The sequence below is a fragment of the Triturus cristatus genome, chromosome 3_2 (assembly GCF_964204655.1).
Source record: "Triturus cristatus chromosome 3_2, aTriCri1.1, whole genome shotgun sequence".
Taxonomy (NCBI): Eukaryota; Metazoa; Chordata; class Amphibia; order Caudata; family Salamandridae; genus Triturus; species Triturus cristatus.
In genome coordinates, this window is record NC_140584.1 from 939,770,894 (window position 1) to 939,791,833 (window position 20,940).

At 45.3% G+C, this 20,940-nt stretch overlaps 1 protein-coding gene across 4 annotated transcripts in view; it reads right to left on the reverse strand.

The window, feature by feature from the left end:
• BCAS3 (BCAS3 microtubule associated cell migration factor) overlaps positions 1–20,940 on the reverse strand; it is a 3,636,180-nt gene that overhangs the window by 1,726,249 nt on the left and 1,888,991 nt on the right. For all 4 annotated transcript variants that reach the window (XM_085649432.1, XM_085649434.1, XM_085649433.1 and 1 more), the window contains exon 16: positions 3,188–3,338. In XM_085649432.1, the coding sequence (XP_085505558.1) occupies positions 3,188–3,338 (151 nt within the window). The remainder of the gene's footprint in view (positions 1–3,187; positions 3,339–20,940) is intronic.

The window sequence follows — 20,940 nt, forward strand, 5'->3', positions numbered from 1 at the left end:
ATACTCACTGAAGTGGCGAATGTCTCATTGTGAGTCAGATGACGGACAGCTCTGCTGCTGTTAGCCAAAAGCATGGTAGCTATGACATGTTGAGGGGACCCTGCCTTCGTCAGATAACTGGCTAGGAGGTGCTGCATATTGTAAAAACTCAGCTAAATGTTATGGAATGCTTCAGCGGTCCCAAAGCAAGCCAAGGGATAGATGGGGCATGTTACATGATTATTTCGATGGAAAGAAACAGTTTTGAGTGTAAGGAACTTAAACGATACCTGTATTGCTGGTATGGATGTAAACTATTCAGCTGTTGGAAGGAACGGATGCTATACGATAGAGATGTACCAAATGTACAAAAGTCTCTCTTTTCATTTCAGAAAGCTCGTCTTGTCTGTTCATATGGGGTGCATACCTCACCTCTTCCACCAACGAGCAATGGACTACAGCTCCGCTAGCGTAAATTATATAACCTTGCCTTGATATACTACTTCCTACAGCCGTTTTGAACATATTGGAACTTTGGAAATAACATGTCCTAAACATGTGCAACGTTAGACTACGTCTATTACCACCTTAGAAGGATGAAAAGCTGAGTCTTCCATCTCAGCAGCAAGCGCTAAATTCATTGAGATGCGATATATATTCTGCTTGTTACTTTAGCTATTCTTTTTGTTTGGGAGAGAATTTTTGGAGCCACTTTTGTGGAGATTGTGAAGTTGTTATTTAAGTTAAGGTAATGCTACTGATACTAATCCATATCACTAGACTATAAGTATTATCCAATGGTAATGCCGATCTCCATATCTTTTTTTAATCCAACAAACTCTGTATACATTCAAGAGGGTGCACATTACTCCTAATGTTGTTAGTGCTGAACCCCCTCAGGGAGGGTGCCTTGGTCTGGCGTGCTACCACTTCCAATTCTCTGCGCTTGCTTCCCTTCCTGTGTTGTCCTGACATACAGTTTTTTACTTGTCCCAACCCCTGCCAAAGCATTTAGTAAATTATTGCTCAACGGAGCATTGTGTTGATGACGCCTGAGTTAGTTTGCCTGGTGCACTTCCTGCAGGGGGCAGGCGAGTTGCCACAGAGAAGAAAGACTCTGAACACTTACCACTCTACAGAGTCCATGGTGAACTGAAGCAAGGCTCGATAACCACTGCCCACTTTAGTATATACCAAGATATTGTAGGAAAAGATGATTTGTTTGTGGTCATACAATTCATTCAAGCAAGTAATATGAGATCCGACATCAAGTTTGTGTTTATAGCTTTGCATCAGGTGGGGTTTATGTCCTGCAACTGAGTCCTCTTCTAGGCGAAGTGTAAATGCAGCATTTGCCGGTATTCTCAAGGCATAAGGGTGAAGACCACTTGCTGTGGTGGGAAGGAATGGAGACTTCTCCTTACAAATTCAAGGTGATCCTTATTAGGCAGTGACTACTAATTACTTGTCCCTCCAGAGCACTGCCAGTTGGGCAAATGGAAAGTGTGAAGAGAGGGACTTTTCTATTGCTCAGGTGAGGACCTTCCTTTTTGTGTGTCTGATTTCCTACAGGAAGGCTGAATGATAGTCAGATGCAGGAGCTTGCACACTTTATGGTACCTATGTGGTGGGCACTCCAGACTAGACACAACCCCAGTGCTACTTGCCCGGAGAGGCATTACTTTACACAAATCCACTACAACAGACTGTTCTCCTTCATCACACATCTAGCATAAACATTTATTTGATTACTATTTACACACAGGTGATGGTTGTGTTTGTGCATAGTGGAGTTTTCATGGCCTACAGTGAGATTACAACACTTTCTACAGATTTGCATGCAGTCTCGAAAAGCCTCCACAATATTCCTACAAACCCAGCAAAAAAATTACTGACTTAAAACTTCCAACTCTCAACTCTTTTCTTTCAAACAACCCTCTCCTGCCTTTCCATCTTCTGCATGCCTCTGCTCTCGGAGTACAGCCTACTCTAAATTACAAGCATATTTGCTTTAATCCTCACTGTTGTGTTTCTGAAAAATGCCCACTCCGTATTTAAAAGATCACAATCTCTTCTTTAAAAGTCATATCCTGCACCCTAACAATACCTAATCTCCTCTTGCTAGCTCATCATACTAATACCACCAGCCAATGCATGAAATTTCCATATCCCCCTGTTCCACTAAATCTAAATCTAACACACAAACTGGAGTAAGAGCATAGAATGTTTCCTTGTAGAGCACAAGACTAATCCCAATAACCAACAATACCAACCAAAATAAAACAACCATTAACCTTGGGACCTGGACCAGCTTGTGGCCCAGCGTAAAAGCACAACAATGCCTCATCTGGGGTAGTAAGTGGTAAATAATATAATATATAACCCACACTAAAACTAATACCATAACACTCAACAGTCTGAGTATTGTAGTTCATATAAACAGATTAATAATTCCCTTTTACTGCTTGACACTGTTACACTCACATAAAACAAATCTGCTGAGGGTTATATCCATCACCAAGTACTATACCAGACCGTAGCAATATCTACCCGTCACCAAATAAACACGCACTAAATGACTGAAGAGATCTGTGACATACCCCTGGCCAATTGAGGACTATAATGTAGTCAAACACTGCAGTTCCCGACTAGCAACATACTACGACGACTTCTTGGCATCTCACAATGACAATCAGATTTGGGATGATTTTAACAAAGTTCATCCCACATATCTCTCCACCACTTCTTCCTTTAAACTATGCCTGCTCAGGACCATAAACTTTAAACTAAATGTCTTAAAATGGACAACCCATGACAGTAACCTGCTAAGTGGACTATGAACATAAAAAAATTACCAAAAAGGGAGCCAATTTTAAGCTGCCAACTTACTGTAAATCAAACTGCCAGCTTACTGTAAATCAAACTGCGGGCCTATCTCCGACACTTCTTAATCCATTACACTTCTAAATACTGTGTGCCATACCACAAAAACCACACTTTGGTGGTCCTCACGCACGACAAGGAAGCACTTCTCACAAAAGATCAAAACAAAGACAACACACTTCCAACCAAACACCCTACTGGGTGTAGAGTGCTACCCATGTAGGCAAGCTCTTCAGCACCCCACATAGAGGTAGTAAGCGCCATATAAATGTTGCAATGCAATACAACTGTGCCCCACAGATAGTAAGTAAAGATGCTCACTTACCCGGTGCGCTTCGTGATAGTCCCCAACGTCATAGGCTGCTTGATCTGAGCGAGAGGCAACACAACAGTAAGACTGGGGAGAGGCGAAAGACGCGGGTTGCCAGGGTTGTTGTTGGCAAAGTTATTGTAATTGTCCTGGTTGTTCAATTTGCCTGAATGGAGACAAAATAGCTCCATTGGTAAGTGTTATTTAAGCTGGAACGTCAAACAGGCGCTTCAAAATTTGCAAATACCACGCAATGAATAAAACCTTCAATTAACAGATTGGCAGAAGTAAAAATATTGTGAGAATGATTCAGAAATGCAAATCGGAGGACAGCAAACAAGGCACTGGGACATCTGCATTCCAAATGGCAGTATGTACACAAGACATATTTGAGAAATAGCCTACGACTGCCTGGATTTTGGAACTGCTCAGAATCTGCCCGAGATTTATTTAATTTTTTTTTAATTCTTTTTTAAAAATAAGAGTTTGATGTACAACCACAGCAAACCGTAGTCTAACAAACTATATCATGATGCGGCCCATCTGGGTAATATTGTAGACTGACCACAGTATACAGGAGAGACCCAACCAGCCCTCCTGCTCCCGCGAAATTCTGGTATCTGCACGGAATCCTAGAGATCACAGTGAGGGCACCTAAGCCTTGGGTGGAAGGGCTCTATCGCATCTCCTGACCTTGTTCTGATTTGTCCTGTCTTATACCAGGTCCGTGCTCATCAAGCCCCCTTACATATTCACGGACTGGCACCGAATAGTCTCTCGGCGGAGATGAGGGCATAAGTAGCTTTGCACATAATTCAGTCAATTCACAGCACATACTCATGTCTTTCAACCTACATTTAAAGTTAGGGCCCCCACACCCCCAAATCAGAGCCACCCTTCAACGGCCCAAGAAGCATGCCATCGCTAACAGTTTCCTACAGTATTTCGGGAAATCCATCACGTCTCCCAGTAAGAGCATCATAGGAGAAATGGGGGCTGCGCTGTCTATCAATATGTCAAGTGCACGTGCCACCTGCGCCCAGAATATTGCAACGGCTGGGCACAATCAAGCAAGATGGAAGAAGTCTGCATCGGGTGCAGCGCATCTGCGACAGGTGGAGTTTGACGTTATGCCATGCTTCATCAGGCAGGGGTTCATTTGTAAAAAAAAAAATATATATATAAGTGAAGGGGCACTCCTCAGGAGGCAGCTTGCACTATCCTATTTCTACTGTTAGTGCCACCTAAAACAGAACCAACTACTAACCATGAAAAAGGGTGGAGGATGTGGCATAATGGCCAGAGTTGCTGACTTTGGAGCTGGGGAACAAGGCTCGGGTCTTGGCATCGGCTCAACATCCTGTGATTCTGGGCAAATCACTTAATATACCAGTGCCTACCATAAATGAATGCGTCCTTAACTGGTGCTCATGAAAAACTTGGGTGTTGATTAAGTGCCACTGGCTCATATTAAGCACTGAATAGGGGTATAACACATCCTATGCAAGTATTTGTAATGGATAAGTCAATACTTCCCATTCAAGCAGATTTCTTTGGTTTGTGCACAGCAAACAGAGTATTGCTTATCAGTAATGCCAAGGCCTAGGCAGGGCTTTAAGTGGGATGAAAAAACTGGGGGGTCTCTCAAAGGGGCGTGGCCGATGCAGTTAAGGGCATGGCTTAAAATGCGTAAGCTAAAAATCTCTGCCTAGCATAGTGGGCCACCTGACCGGCATTATGCTGCTTCTGTGATTGAATCCAGATATATAATATAATAAGTAAGATTACCTACAACAAGCTAGGGCTATTGGCTTTGTCAATGGCTGTTAGTTGCATAAGATACATAAGTAACAACTATGGCTTTGTAGCATATATTATTGAAAATACTTCTGTTCCGAAATGATGAGACTGTAAAAGAACTATAACAAGTATCTTTGAAGTTACCTCAAAGGCGGTGAAGGGTGGTACTGCTGCAGAGTTAAGATTGTTTTTCCACCCTGAGGGTGAGGGCAGGAATGGAGAGCTCGATAGAGGTCCGTTTCGGCACCTGCTTTTTAGAACTGCCGGTGCTAATGCACCGGCAAGACCCAGCCCACTTAAAGCCCTGGCCTAGGTGTGCAGACCACTGTGTGCGGGTGCTCCATTCTGGCTCTGAGGTAACGTGGGATACCATGCTCTACATGTGGGTGACAAGATGCTTGACAGAAGGATAAAAACTCTCAGTCAGCAGGAGCATCTGGAAATGTTGGGATCAGCTGCTTCAGAATGTGTTTAAGGCTATAGTAATTTAGCATATCCAGCAAAGAGGTAGATGCCGTATCGTTCAAGCCTTGCAATGGGAGGAATTTGCGATTGGGGAACAAGTCTCTCTTCTATGGGAGCTGATTGCGCCACAGCACCGGAAGCAGCACGGAATGGCGGTCAATATGGAGGTATACATAATGTGTAATCTAGGCCCGGGTCGCAAACCAGTGTTAGTCTCCACTGAGCTCTGTCAGCTGAATCAGTGCCCAGCCCAAGCACTCCACCGTAAGTATCTCCATGTTGGGGCGGGTGATCTGCAGTACAGTTTAAACTGGATGGGGGCCTGCTCGATCAAGCCACATTCTAAATTCTCGTGCCGTGCCCATTGGACGTTATGAATCCAATGATGAGTCAACTGAGTCTGGGCTACTAAATAGTAAAGCTCAAAATTCGGTACCAAAAACCCTCCCTTATCATGCAACTTCTGTCATTTAAACCAGCTGATACTTGGCTGCCTTCCAGTCCAGGCCAGAGTTACCATGAGGGAGGGCAGTTGGGAGAAAAACACCCTGGAGGAGTGGGATAAGAATGTTATGAAATAGATATAATAGTTTTGGCAGCACTACCATTTTCTCCAGGGCAATCCTGCCAGCACCCGATAAGGGCAACTTTAGCCACTTCTGGATTAAATCAGTAATCCCAGAAATACAGGTTCCACAGTTTGCCCGGACAAATGTGTCCATATATCTATGGTACATAATACCCAAGTAACTGACCTGCTCTATCGTCCAACACAATGGGAATTCAAGCCCTGGTCCTTTAGTAGCAGCTGTGAGGGGGACTAATAATGACTTGGTTGGATCTGGAGACCTGACCATCGCCCATATGCAATTATATCTTATACGATTGGCTGAAAGTTATAGGCAAGGTTCTTTACTAGGAGAAGAACATTACCCGTGTACATTGACAATAGGACATGCCATCTGCCAAATCATTCACCCCTATGGTGATGGCGGTCCCGTAGCAGGCAAGCCAATGGCTTCATGACAATGGCAAAGAGGAGCAGAGACAAGGGCCACCCCGTCTCATCCCTCTGCCAATAGTAAATTACACTGCCAGCAGGTCGCTTACGCGTACCCATGCCCATGTGGGTTATTGTAGAGGATTTTAACCTATTGTAAAAGTGCTTTGCCCACACCCATCCTCTCCAGTACGGTACACATAAATCCCCATTCAATTTAATAAAACGCCTTTTCAGCATCCAAAAAAGTTGCCACTATTTCAAGTAGGTCCAATTGGTGTTTAACTGTAAAGAGTGTACGTAAATTGTCCGCTGTGTATCGGCCAGGTATAAACCTGTCCTGGTCTGGCCGGACCAGGGCAGACATCAGCGGCAAAATCTTATTGGCCAGAAGGTTAGTGAGTATTTTTTTCATCCACGTTAATGAGGGACAAGGTGCAGTAGGAGCTACATTTATCTGGGGGTTTGCCTAGTTTTAAAAGGGCAATAACTGCATCAGCCATCGAGTTTGGGAGCCAGCTTGTCTGGAAGGCCTCCTCCTGAGAGTAGGGTCGGGGCCAGGTCATCGGCATGCGCTTTATGGAATTCGGCCAGGAGCCCGTCACTCCCAGGAGCACTTCCAATCTTTAATTGGTCGATGACCCCTTTAAGCTCTTCTTCTGGCGATATGCTGACATAACCCCTCATGTTAGGTACGGGAAAGCCATGCCAGACAGGCGTCATCCAGAAACCCATGCATGCCATGTATGGAATCTACAGTCCAAGAGCTGTATAAGTGTTTGTAGAAGGTGTTGAAACACTCCACTATGCCACTTGAGCCATTAACTACCAGCCTATTGTCATTGAACATGTCTGTAATGTGGTTTGATGCCCAATTTGGCCATAGCAGTGATGCAAGAATTTATTCAGGACGTTCTCCCTCCCCATATATATACGGTTTGATTTATATTTGCCACTGAAATGGATCTACCTTTCAGCTGCTTCTTTGTACTTCCATGTTGTAATTTGTACAGACTCTAACATGGGTGTTCCACCCTCCTGGTCATATTGCACCTCCAGTGATTTAATGTCTCCCTTCAGCTTAGATAGCTCACTTCTGAGTAACTTTAGAATACCACTACTTTTGGAAATGCATTCCCCCCAGATCACCACCTTATACGCCTCCCACAAGGTAGGGGAAAAATCAACAGAGCCCTTATTATTGATAAATTAGTTTATAGTGGACTTGCGATGTCTCCCCTAAACATCCTGTCCAGCAAGTTTCCGCACATAGGTGCCACAGTCTGGTAATATGGACCTCCACAGAGAGCACCAGGTCGAGAATAACTGGAGAGTGGTCTGATAAGGTATGCTGTATGTATGTGCTGAAGTGAATCCACCCCAGGATATCATTAGTACCAAACCAGGCATCCAACCTGGAGGAAGGAGTCATGCACCGAAGAATGGAATGTGTAGGCTCAGATCTGAGGGTTCAGCTCACTCCTAATATCCACCATATTATTGTCATTCTGAATGTTGGCCATGGTGTTCCCTCCCTGGTTATGTGTATGAGCCGAACCCTTGGTACAATCAAGTGATGGGTTTAAAATAGAATTGTGGTCCCCTCCCAAAAGCACAGCGTGTGTCCAACGTATGGATACAGGAGATGATGAGTGTAAAACATTCCAGGCTATCTGTGTTTGGAGCACAGGAATTCACCAGGGTAATGTGCACAGAACGAAACAGTCCCAAGACCAAGAGTTATTGCTCCAGGATTTGAGAAGATGTTGTGATGGCAGAACTTAGCTGATCAGTAAATCAGTATAGCCACCCTTCTGGAGTATGTAGAATAAGAGCCAAAATACATATGCCACCTTCCCCCCCCCTGCCCAGGCCTTAGCTACGGGCGGATTCAAGCCAGAGGCCAATTGCATTCCTTGGAAAAAGGCCACGTTGACCTTATGGCAAGTCAAGTATGCCAGAATTTAGTGGATTGCTGGGTCCCCAAATATTCCAGGTAACACATTTTAGATCCATGTAGGGGGCCGTTGGTGACAAGGCTTATGTACATCAGGGGTTCCGCCCATGAGGTCTTTGTAGGGTAAGTGGTCGGTCATAAGTGGGTCATACCTTGTACTGATAGACAGGCCAGCATGATGAGAACCAGTAACATTTCCCCTCTCCACCCCGCTTCCACAGTGGGCCCCAAATCGCCGTGAATGCTCTCCAAATCTCCCCTCTCAAACATCATTTGTAAATACAGAAACAATTTAAACAACTTAAAGCAATCAGATCTAATAGCACTTAGCCTAGAAGGGCCAGAGAACCTAAAACTAAATAGTTTATCACTGTCCTCAAAGAACTAGAGATGGTGAAAAGGTATATAATACAGTGGGCTCCCAACTCACTAGGAGTCAAGGTCCCAGAGCTCTCGTCCTGCGCAATAAGAGCGCACTGCAGGCAGTGCACTCAAGGGCCAAAGCACATATTGTGTCATTTCTACATATCACTCTATAACGCGGAGGCGCTGTTCTCATTGGCTTGTAATGCCTGGGGGGGCTGCAGGGAGCCCTACGTTGCCTGTTGAGAAGTGAGGTTGCTTCCTTAGGGTTCGTGAAGATCAGCATTTTATTATTAAGAGAAAACCACAGCTGTGCTATATATCACAAGGTAAATGTGATGTCCATCTCCTGCAGCTTTTTCTTGACTGTAGCAAAATTTATGACGCGTCGTGCACGGTTTGAGTAAAGTCTGGGAAAAACGGCAATGTCAGGCCCTCATAAGTAAGAGAACGCCTCTCTCTCATCAGGCGCAGGATAGTATCCCAGTCGCAGCAGTTTAAACATTTTGCAATGATGGGCTGTGGAGAAAATCCCAGTACCAGTCCAAATGTTCATTCTTCAGTTTGATCTTTTCCATCTCTGTCGCCATCTCTTTTAGGAGCGAGTTGCGCTGTGCCACATTGTCCTCCACATCTGATATTGAGTGTTCTGCCTGACCAATACGCACCTGCTCGCAATCCAGGAGCTCCTTCGTATTATCAATCCAGCGGGTGAGTGAGTAAATTTTTGAGTCGATGGTGGAGAGGCTAGCTTTATCTTCCGCAGCAGAGAAGCAACCTCATGGGAGACTAAAGACCCACTCTCCGCCTCCCCTTCACTGCATGCGTCATGGCTAGTTCGATCTAGGGGTGGTTTGTGGCTTTTTTCGGGTCTCAAAAGTAAGCTGAGATTGCCTGTCGAATCTGCCCATGATGGAAGTGGCACAACACAGTTCCAGAACAGGTTCAAAGCAGGGGCCTCCCAGTCACTTAGTGGATCCCCAAAGCCCAAGTTAGAGGAGGCAGGACAGGTGGCTGAGCTGTGAATTCCAGGCCCAGCACTGCACCGCGTAATGGCACCCCAACCACCACCAACCTTATGGGCCCCCATGGGACAGCTGCCGTTAATCAGCTGGCTGGCCAGGAGAGTCACCCCCCCTTGCAGGAATCTAAGGGCCAATGGATGGGCGAGTATTATGTGTCTCTGCTAAATCATGTCTTTCTGCGCCTCAACTGTCCAGTCCGTGGGGAAGGTGCTCTCAGGTGTGGAGATGAGTGTTAGTGGTGCAGAGGTCTCTCGCAGGCGTCCCCTAAATCTCCTTACCACACAGCCGCTCCCCACTCCTCTCCAGTATAGGCAGTTGCTTCCTGGGGAGGCTGGACATGCGGCGAGACATTGATCGCCTGCTTCCCTGACGAGCCGGGGCCCGCACTGCGCGGGTGGCGCCTCTGCCTTAGGGCACTCTGTGATCATCTCCAGCCCCCACCGGGCACCGGAAGGACCTCTCCGTGCCAGCAGTCTCCGACACTAGAGGTGCACGAGTCGCACCCTCTGTACTGCAGCCGCCAGTAGGCCAAGCAGGCCACAGCAGGGATGAGCTTTCTCCGGCTCGCCAGCACCCTTTCGCCCTATGGTCCAGGGGTCACTTCAAAGGCTAACCCTCTGGCTCTCGTCCTTGGACCTGAAAATTTTGGGTGGCACTGGTTCGGGCAGGAGGAGGTTGCTTAAGGATTGTCGCTCCGGCCCACGGAGTTAATTTACAGAGCCGCCATCTTTATTCAGGCTCTCTAGCGCCATCCCCTGCTCGAGATTTTCTGTTTCTCTGACAGTAGCCATGATTTGAGATGAGTGACCTTCAAGGGCAGACAAATCCCCTTGAAATAACGAACTCATCCGAAATATTGAATCTCAGGATTGATTTTTACTCTGCTCTTACCATCTGTGCCTCTGTACATGCCCTCTGTCCCTCAATTTACTGCTACCCTTCCTCTGTCTCTTTGTCGCTCTCTGCTCTCTTTCACCCTCCCTCCATCTCTCCCTGTCTTTCTCTACAGTCCCAGCTTGCTCTCTTTCCCTTTTCTGGCTTCTATCGCTTTCTCAAGTCCTTCTGTGTTTCCTTTCTATTTATCTCTCTATTCCTCCTCTTTCTCACTTGTGTTTTGCCTCTTCATACCTCTCAACTGTCAGTTTTTTACTAGGCTTTAGCCTTGCAATTACAGAAGTTACTATCACCCAACTTATTGGCTCTCGTTCTATCAACCTCTAAAGGACGAAAGGCAGAGGCAACCACTAAGAGCTAGATCTCTGACATGCTGGTTGCACAACTTCTCTACAATGGCTGTTTCTCTACGTAGCATACCCTACTTTCTCCCTCCTCTCATTGTTATCACCTCTCTATCGTTGTCCTTTTTTTTTTGCTACTCTCTACCTTACCTCAACTTTCCCAGTTTATCACTCATTTATCTCATATTTAGTTTTTTAATCATGATAACTCCCTATATCCTCCCTCTCTCTCTTTCCATCCCTTGTGGGCCTGTCTCCTCAACTTGTCTCTTTCCTTGCTGTTGGTTTCTTCTCTCTCGGTCTCACTCTTCCTCCCTCCCCTCACCATTAGCAATAGGGATGGAGGTTACTCTCTTTCCAGATTGGAAGGTGGATGTGAACAACGATGGGAGCTTCGTCTGAGGTCAACAGTCAGAAGAAGGAACATCCCCACTTGACATTTGGTTCTATCTACTGCACGTATTTGTCTTAGTTTAGCATCTTCATTTGATCTAATCTCTAGTAACCATTGATAAATTATCGGTGGACTTGGGTGGTTTATTACACAATGTGTGATGAAGGGAAATATCAAGCAGGCTCGGATTGCTGCCAAGGGGATTCGAGCCTACTCAAAGTATGCCTAGTTCTACCTGCACTTCAGAGATGATCACGTTTTCAATAGACTTGACAAGACTTTCAGTCCAATTGTCTGGTTGCCAATCTCAGCACAAGAATGTTACCTACGGTCTCTTGCTCTCTGTATTGTGGTTTAACCACGGCTAACATCCTGAGCAAAGGGCATTAACGCTTAACTAAAACCATCCAGTCTGCTCATAATTTGAGTTACCATATATGCAACCTGCTTATTATTTGATAGCATAGTCTTTAAATATATTCATTCATAAATCCAGTCTACCTTTAGCCTAAAAAATATCATGCCACACAAAATAGATCGTTTCTAAAAAGGAATTCAAAACCATCAAACCAGTGTGATGTGCTGTTCTGAGGTGTCTTTTGCAGTATAAAGTTTATTTAGTGTTCTGTTTTTTGTTGTTTTTTCTTTTGGTCTTTCACACACAGGGACCCTTGTCGTAGACTATGCCTCACCTTCACTATTTTATACATATCTTCATAATACTAAAGAGCCAACCGGTTCCTGCCTTGCCTCTCTGACTCCAGTCCCCCAATAAGCACTTTGCTATTCTTGATCAACATTTTCCTGAATTCAGCTGCTGTTATTGGCCCCACCGCCCACACCAATCCTACTTTCCCATATATTTCTTTACAATATTTAAGTCACTTCCATACAGTAGATTTATATCGTTGTACCAAACTAGTAAAAAAATTGGATTGGGAACAGCAAAAAGTGTGTGCTTCAAGGGTAGGCCGATCCAGACCTCTGATTGGTCGGACAGTCCTGGGCGCTCCATAATTAAACCGTGGCCTCAAGTGCATGGTCCTGAACTTTCACCTTGAATGCTTACCTCTTTTCGATACGTTTTGTCCCAAATCTCTCTATTATTCAAAGCCCTCAACCTTTCAGCCTTCAGACAAAACGAAATAAGCTACAAATTACACACGACACAGGAAAAGAAACGCCGGGCAGAAGGGAACAAAGAAGGGGAAACAAGGAAGAGAGCAGGTCTGTTCAGAATGGGGCCCGAGAGCTCCAAACAGGCCAGCAACGGTGCATTAAAGGGTTTAGATCATTAACTTGTTTTTCTGCGCCTCAATAATGCCGCCAACTGCTGGTTTTGTCCCTAATCAAAAAGGAGACATATTGGGAATTAGGCTGCTAAATAACTTGTGCATTCTGCACAGACATTAGACAAATCCTGAGCCAGGGCTGCACAATCCCGGCTGAAGAGGGGTCTTAACATTTCAAAAGAGCTTACACCCCCAGGACAGCCACCTTCTCCACAAGGCAGAATAACAACACAGAAAAAAAGGATTCTCACAGGAAACGGCCCATAAGGCCATAATGGTGCTTGAGACAGGACCAAGGAGAATGGGCACAGAAGAAAATGGCCTAATGAATTTTGCCTTGTTTAAAGAAATGAGAGTTGCTCCCGGAAGAATTTTCCTTTCCCCACAGACCTCATGTGCCAGGGTAATTTCCTCTTCTGTGCAAATTATTCTGTTTTTTGCATGCCAATATTTTAAAAAGTTAATAATGGAGAATTAGTGTTAAATTATTTTGGTGAAACTACAAACAGGGGTCGAAATTTTTAAAAAAAACACTTGCGCAAACGCAGGTCCATCATCACCATGTCCAGATATATGAATACAAGGAATTCACAAGAGTGTAGGCTTGAAAACTGCAAAAGATGCCACTATCTAGGAGTATTCCTGGTGATCATGATACACGTTTATCACGCAAGTGCACATTCCCTTCTTAAAATGTTACTTTTCAGGGGAGAAATATTTTCACACAGGAAAAAAACTGCTCCCCCCCTAACTCCCAACCATTTCTAGAGAAGAGACCCTTTCCCATCCTAGCAAACGTTTCTCTTCTGTCCCTGCCAGGAGTAAACAACCGACCTTTTCAGGGGGCGGTGGTGCAGGAGATGCTGACTACCTTTAAACATGCAATGAGTGTGTACATGCTTGCAGGGCATTCCATTCCAGACACTTCCACTTCGTGCCCTTGTGAGCAGATTTGTTCAAAAATATTCATGTGAGTGAATATTTTAATGAGTGCAAAACCAACGTTTGTGTGTAAGCCAAACATGCACAAAAACAGTTTTGAGAAATGGGCCATAACATTTTGACAAGAACTTTTATAGTTAATTTAGTTGGAAAACGTAAATGTCTGATCATTTACATAGCGCTAGGTATATATTTACAATTACAGCAAACAATGAAACAGAATCACAGTGAGATTACCTGATTTTCCCCAACAAGTACACAAAGTAGTGAAGTGGAGTTGATGAGACTGTGTGTAGTATTGTTGCGCCTCAGTTAGCAACCTAGGACTGGGAGGCAAGTGTAATCTGGGTTTATTTACAGTAACATTTTGTGAAATCGAGTTGATTGTTAAAAGATGCTTCCTCAGAAACTAAAGTTAAAAAGAGGAATGGCACTATTTATATATACTGACTTCTTCCATATTAAGACCTTCACACTGAAAAATACAAAATAATGATGGGTGGAATGCTCGGATCAGTCTCAGCCACTGGTAACTAATTGGGCTGCATCCCAGTCCATCGTTATTTTGCACACCATGCCACCTCAGTTTGAATCAGTCATCTGCAAATCAGCCTTGACTCTGCTACAATAGGAACAGTCCAATCCGACCTGCCAGGCTAGGTTCTCCCTCAACCGAAACACAAGCAAACAACCTGCTTTGCCCTGGTTTGGGCTCTAAAGCTAGGGTAACTTTGTTCCAGTGGCTGGACAGTTTCTACAGCAGCCAAATCAAGGTTGATTTGTATTTGCTGGAGTATAATCTGAGGTGGCATGGTCTATGAACTGGCATGCATCCTTGAGTAATTACCAGTGGCTGATATTGATTTTCACATGCTATCCATCACTATTTTGTTTTCATCATAATAAGAACTTGACACAAATTTATTTGAAAAATGTATTTTCAAAATATGCTGTAATCAGAAAGGTGTCATAATAAAACCATTACTGGAATGCAGACCCCTGATACAATGCAAATGCAAGTACCTGCAAAATCAGAGAAGTGGCTAATGGAACTCATGTTATGGGAACACTTCCATAATTTGTCATCTCAATGTATGGTACCGAAAGGGACAAGTGGATTTATTTATTTTTAATCTGAAAATAGTGTTCTTAAGTATCTCGTTCCTTGGACAAGTAGAAATTTATAAACATTTTACTCCATGACTGATCAAGATCTGTTTCAACCCCATCACATGGTGTCCAGTAAGGTTAACAACTTAAAGTTTTTGTTTAGTCATTATTTCTTCAACCAGACGAGCAATGGTGCTTCAATCACTATGAGCGTCTAAGCCTTATACCACATTTTACAAAGACTAGTCCTGACCACCCACAGCTCAGTCAATTCCAGATACTCTTACACTTCCGAAGCTCCAGGTCTATCTCCTTACTTTGTTCTTGAAGCCTTGCTAGCTTACGGCACTAGAGAAACTTAATAGTGAAATCCTAAGGGCTCTGAAGTGTTACTTCAGGAGTCAAAAGCACACGTCATTCACTTACCATAACCCCTTCAAAGAGACTATGCCTGACAAGTGGGTGTCTAATGGCATTCATTCCCATGTTGAATAGCCACTGGTATGTGTAATTTTTACTCCATCTAAGAGGCATCTTTTACTTGTAACATGAATCCTTAGTCTGAGGCAGAACGATAACATGGCATGTGTCTTCTGGCATACACACCATGGCAAGGTAAACCACTTACTTTCTACAAAAACTAACTCCTGGAAACAGTATCGGGACTAATATTCAGATGAACAAGTTACTTACCTTCCGTAATGCCTTATCTAGTAGAGACTCTGTCTAGCAATAGTTTCCTTAACCTTAGAATAATCCCCAGGAATTAGTTTAGATCCCGAAACATTTTGAGCAGTACTTCTGCGCACTGGTAGGTGGCATCATTCGGCTCCATGTCTGCGTCGTCCACACTGGAAGTAACATGCGTAATGCCTACATAGGTGCCATCCCAGCGCATGAACATCAGTTACTTTTTGTGACCTTTTCATGCCAGAAGCGCATAGTCAAAAAGGTTGCTGATGTACCTGTGTGCAGAATCTAAGGACCTCATAAGGGCTACCCTATATGGAGAAATCTGTTAGCAGAGCGGGGAGGGTTGGAGAGTCAGTAAGGAATCAGTGGCTAAATAGAGTCTCTATCAGTTGAGGCGTAACCAAAGGTAAGTAACTTGTTCATCTGATAGAGACTTCTAACCACAGATTCCATACCTTAGATAAGATACACAAGCAATCTCTCTCCGGAGGTGGCTTTGCAAACAGATTTAGACCAAGAAGTCCTGGAGGTCTGAATAGGCATAGTGCACATCACAACAGACTTGACTGTCCAGGCAGTAGTGTTTGGTGAACATGTGCAGAGACGCCCAAGTTGCAGCCTAACAGATGTCCAGAACAGGGAGTCGCAAGTTAACGCAGTGGTCGTAGCTTTGGTTCTGGTGGAATGAGCATGCCAGCCCTAGGGGGCTTGCTTCTTGGCCATTGAGTACTTAGATTTTAATGCAGGGTAAAATCCATTGTGAGATTGTCCTTTTCTGCACAGCCTTTCTTTTCTTTGCTCCGGCGAACCCAATGAAGAGTTGATAGTCCACCCGGTGTTTTTTTAGTACGATCAATGCAGAACGAGAACACACTTTTTGGGTACAGTTGGTGGAGTCTCTCCTCCTCTTTGGAAGGGTGAGGCAGAGAAAAGAAGGTCGGCAGTGTGATGGTCTGGCCAACGTGGAAGAGTGTCACCACTTTCGGTAGGATTGAAGCACGTGTTCTCAGAACAGGTTTGTCTGGTAAGAATGTGGTGTATGGAAGATACACGAATAGTGCCTGCAGTTTGCTAACCCTCCTGGCATATGCAATGCCCACTAGAAATGCAGTTTCTGTGGTCAGAAGCCATAAAGGGCAGTTGTGATGAGGCTCAAAGGGTGAGCACATTAAGAATGTTAATAACAGATTCAAATCCCATTGGGGCATGATGAATGCTGCCAAAATGACATCATATACTTTAGCAGGGAGGTGGAAAACTGTCATACGCCGATGCTCAATCTCCATGCATGAAAGCGGAGCATGTGCAGGTTTGGGTAAGACCATGCACTGTTGCTGTGACAGTAGATCCTCCTGAAAGGGCAGTCTGATCGGGGATCCGATACTCATGCTCAGGAGATCAGGATACCATACTCTGTGCCCAATCCAGGGCCACAAGAATGACTTAGGCCCGTCTGTTCCTGATCTTATTGAGAACTCTGGGCAGGAGTGGTTTCGGCACTCACATTCTCGGTGGTGGACAGATCTAACTAAGTTTTTCCTCAATCTCTGAAGATACCTTGCACCACCTCTGGATGGAGCCACCATTCGTCATTGCCGGCTGAGTTTGTCCGCTCTAGTGTTCAGAGAGTCCACCAGATGTTGAACCATCAGGGAAATGCCTGGATGTTCCCACCATCTCCAGAGGTGCACGTCTTCTTAACACAGGGTCCACGACCTCAACCTCCTTGTTGCAATACCACATGGCGGTAGCGCTGTCTGTGAACACCTGAACCAGTCTTCCCTTGATGGAAGGAGGAAAGGCTTTCAATGCCAGTGAATCACTCTCAGCTCCAACAGACTTATGTCGAGTTGAGACTCCACAGAAGACCAGAGTTCTCTGATCTTGACCTCTCCCAGAAAGAGGCCTCCAGTCGAGGAGTGACGCATCTGTCAATACAGTCAGTGCTCGATGGCAAAGAGAGAAAGGTGTGAAACTGGCCCAATCGTGATTTGTCAGCCACCACTGCAGGTCTTTTGCAGTTCCTTCCGATATCTGAACCAGGTCGGAGAGATCCTCTGAGGTGGAGCCTACTGAGACTTCAAGTAAACCTGCAGAGCCCGCATGTGCCAGTGAGCCAGAGTCACCAGTAGGATGTAGGAGGTCTTGAGACCCAGGAGCCTCAGAGTCAGTCTCACCAAAATCCAGGTTAGAGGCTGAAACATCAGATTCATAGCCTGAATATCCTGGACAAGCCAATTCAGAGGATAGTACTGAAACAGCACTATATCCAGAGAAGCTGTGATGAAAGGGAGCTTCTGAGCTGAGAGAGGTTTGACTTCAGCATGTTTACAGTGAACCCTAGCAAATGCCGGAGGTCCACCGTAGTCTGGAGATGGGGGACGACTGCCTGGGGTGAGATCTCCTTCAACAGCCAATCGTTGCCATTGGAGAAGACTGGAACTTCCGATCTCTGCAGGTATACTGCAACCTCCAGCATCTCTCTGGTTTACACCTGCGGGGTGCTGGTGAGGCAAAAAAGGGAGACACAGCAGATAATGCTTGTGGTCCACCGTGGACCGCTGGTAGAGTCTGTGGGCAGGCAGCATGGGAATGTGGAAATAGACATTCAATCAGTCAATCAATCATGACATTTGTAAAGCGTGATACATACCCGTGAGGGTCGCAAGGCGCTGGGGGAAGGGTGGGGCTGCTACTGTTCGAAGAGCCAGGTCTTGAGAAGTCTTCTGAAGGCAATCAGGTCCTGCGTCTGTCGTAGGTCTGTGGGGAGAGTGTTCCAGGTCTTGGCGGCGAGGTGGGAGAAGGATCTGCCGCCGGCGGTGGATTTCCGGATGTGCTGGACTGTGGCGAGGGCGAGGTTGGCAGAGCGGAAGCTGCGGATGGGAGTGTAGAAGTTGAGTCGGTCGTTGAGGTATTCTGGTCCGGCGTTGTGTAGGGCTTTGTGCGCGTGGAGGAGGAGTTTGAAGGTGATCCTCTTATTGACGGGGAGCCAGTGCAGGTCTCTCAGGTGGGGTGTGATGTGGCTGCGTCGGGGGATGTCGAGGATCAGTCGTGCTGAGGCGTTCTGGATGCGTTGCAGCCGTCTCACGAGCTTGGTTGTTGTTCCTGCGTAGAGGGCATTCCCGTAGTCCAGTCTGCTGGTGACGAGGGCCTGGGTGACAGTTCTTCTCATGTCCGAGGGGATCCATTTGTAGATCCTGCGGAGCATTTGGAGGGTGTTGAAGCAGGATGCGGAGACCGCGTTGACTTGCTTGGCCATGGAGAGGGAGGAGTCGAGTCTGCAAGTCCAATGCTACTATACAGTTTCCAGGGTCTAGGGCAGACAGAACCTGCGCAGACATAAGCATCTTGAATTTCTCCTCCTTCAGGAAGAAATTGAGAGGGTGCTGGCATAAAATAGGGCGGAGGCCTCCATTCTTCTTGGGTGCCAGAAAATAATGGGAATAGCAACTATGACGTACTTCTGATGCCGGTACCCTCTTGATGGATCTTTTGGCCAAAAGAGCCTGAACTTACTGACGGTGCAGGGAGAGGTGGTCCTCAGTCAGCCAGTCTGGGCATGTGTGGTGGGGTTTCTAGCAGAGGGATGGAGTAACCCTCACCAATACGGAGCTTAGGGGGTAAAAAAAAAAAGCAGGTCGCCCCCCACTCATAGACTAATCACAAAGCAAGACCTGCTCAACAGTTTAGATAGAGTGAACAAAATTTCATCAATAACCCTTACACATTCAAAGCTATTTTGTTTGAATTATCATAGGCGGCCAAACTTTATGCCGTCCAGAGATCGGGTCTGGTGTCACTCAACTTTTGGAAAAACCTTATTCATATCTGTGTGTATAAGATGTATAAAGTGCCTCCCTTATTATCCCTCTTCCTAAAGTGTATAAGAAGGAAAGAGAAACCATATATATATGGTATCCACTCAAAGATAGCGGTGCTGAAAGACAGTGCTAAAGAAACCGTGCTGAGAAAAGGATGGGAAAGGGGTAGCAGTGCCTCACGGAAGTAACACCATGGAGGATCCGCAGACAGGTACTCGCCTGCTACCTCACGTTCTCATCATTAGCAGCTGCTACCCAAAGGAAAAGAAAATCGAAAACCTCTTATAACTAACACCATGTAGTGCTGTGTGTGAACATTAAACTCTAATATGAGTGTCCATGTTCAAAAATAATAATGTCAACCCAAATAGGAGAAACGGAGTCTGATCAGAACCCACGTCTGTCCACGTTAAAACCGAGCAAAACAACACTAGCTGTATAATTGTTTATTCTGTGCTGTGTGTTTGCTCACTTAAAACCAGCTGGGATGGAGTAACCCCACAGAACAATTTGTAGTACCCACTTGTCCATAGTTATGGATTGGCAGCAGGGCAGGTGATGATGGATCCTGCCACCAACTGGGAGTCTGTGATGGTACGAGGTCAAACTAGAGTGGCTTTGAGATCTCCAAAGTGAGGGAGTGGCAGACTGGGTGGACCTTTGGCTGTGTGTCCCACAAGGCTTGTGGGAACTGCGTCAGTGGCCATGAAACAACTGGGATTTTGTTGGCCATGGTAGCTGGGTAGGAATGGATGCAGTTGGTAGCCAGTAATGTACCCACAGAAGGGGTGAAAGGGAGAATGGGGTTGCTGCGGGGCCATGGAGAGGCCCAAAGACCGGGCAGTGGCTCAGCTGTCCTTAAAGTGTTCAGCGCTGAATCTGCCTTGTTTACGAAGACAAGGGTTCCACGCCATCTTTACACTTTTTTCTGCGAAACGATTCAAAGTGTGAACATGGAGTTCTGTGCAGAGATTGACAGATCTTTCCAAGCATTTCACTATGGTTTCAGTGGGGAAATGTGAACTGAGAAAATTACACCTATGTGAGAGTTTTTCCACATGGCATGTGATCCTGATTCAGGAAAAAATATTTCAAGAAGCCTCATAGTGGAACTTAAAGTGAAATGGTGAGAAGAGTACATCCGTTTTTGCTTCCCAGTGTCCCTTCGTTAGTTTGACACTCTACTGAGTGACTAGTGAGGACTCGAATGTTAATATAACACTTTCCTTATTGATATAAGGAAAGTACAGCAACCTCCAGCATTCACATGTCTTCCTTAGACCAACTCATGACAAACAACCTCTCTAACAATTCTGTTTAAGAGATACATTTGTATTGAGCTGCATTTTCGTATCAAGACTACTGTTGGCACTAAACTAGAACCCTTATTGCAACATATGTTGTGACAATGGGATACTTCCTAGAGACCAGCAAATAGCTAGCATCATGGTGATTCAGAAAGAGGGTAAACCCCCTATTGAATGTGGCTCATACAGGCTGATCTCTCTTTTGAATGCTGAAGTTAAACTCCTGGCCAAACTACTGGCAAACTGCCTGATCCCAGTAATGCATTCTTTGGCCCATCCTGATCAGTCGAGCTTTATGCCAGGATGAAATACTGCACTCAATCTTACACGGTTGAATGGGGTAATGGGTAGAGCTGTGACC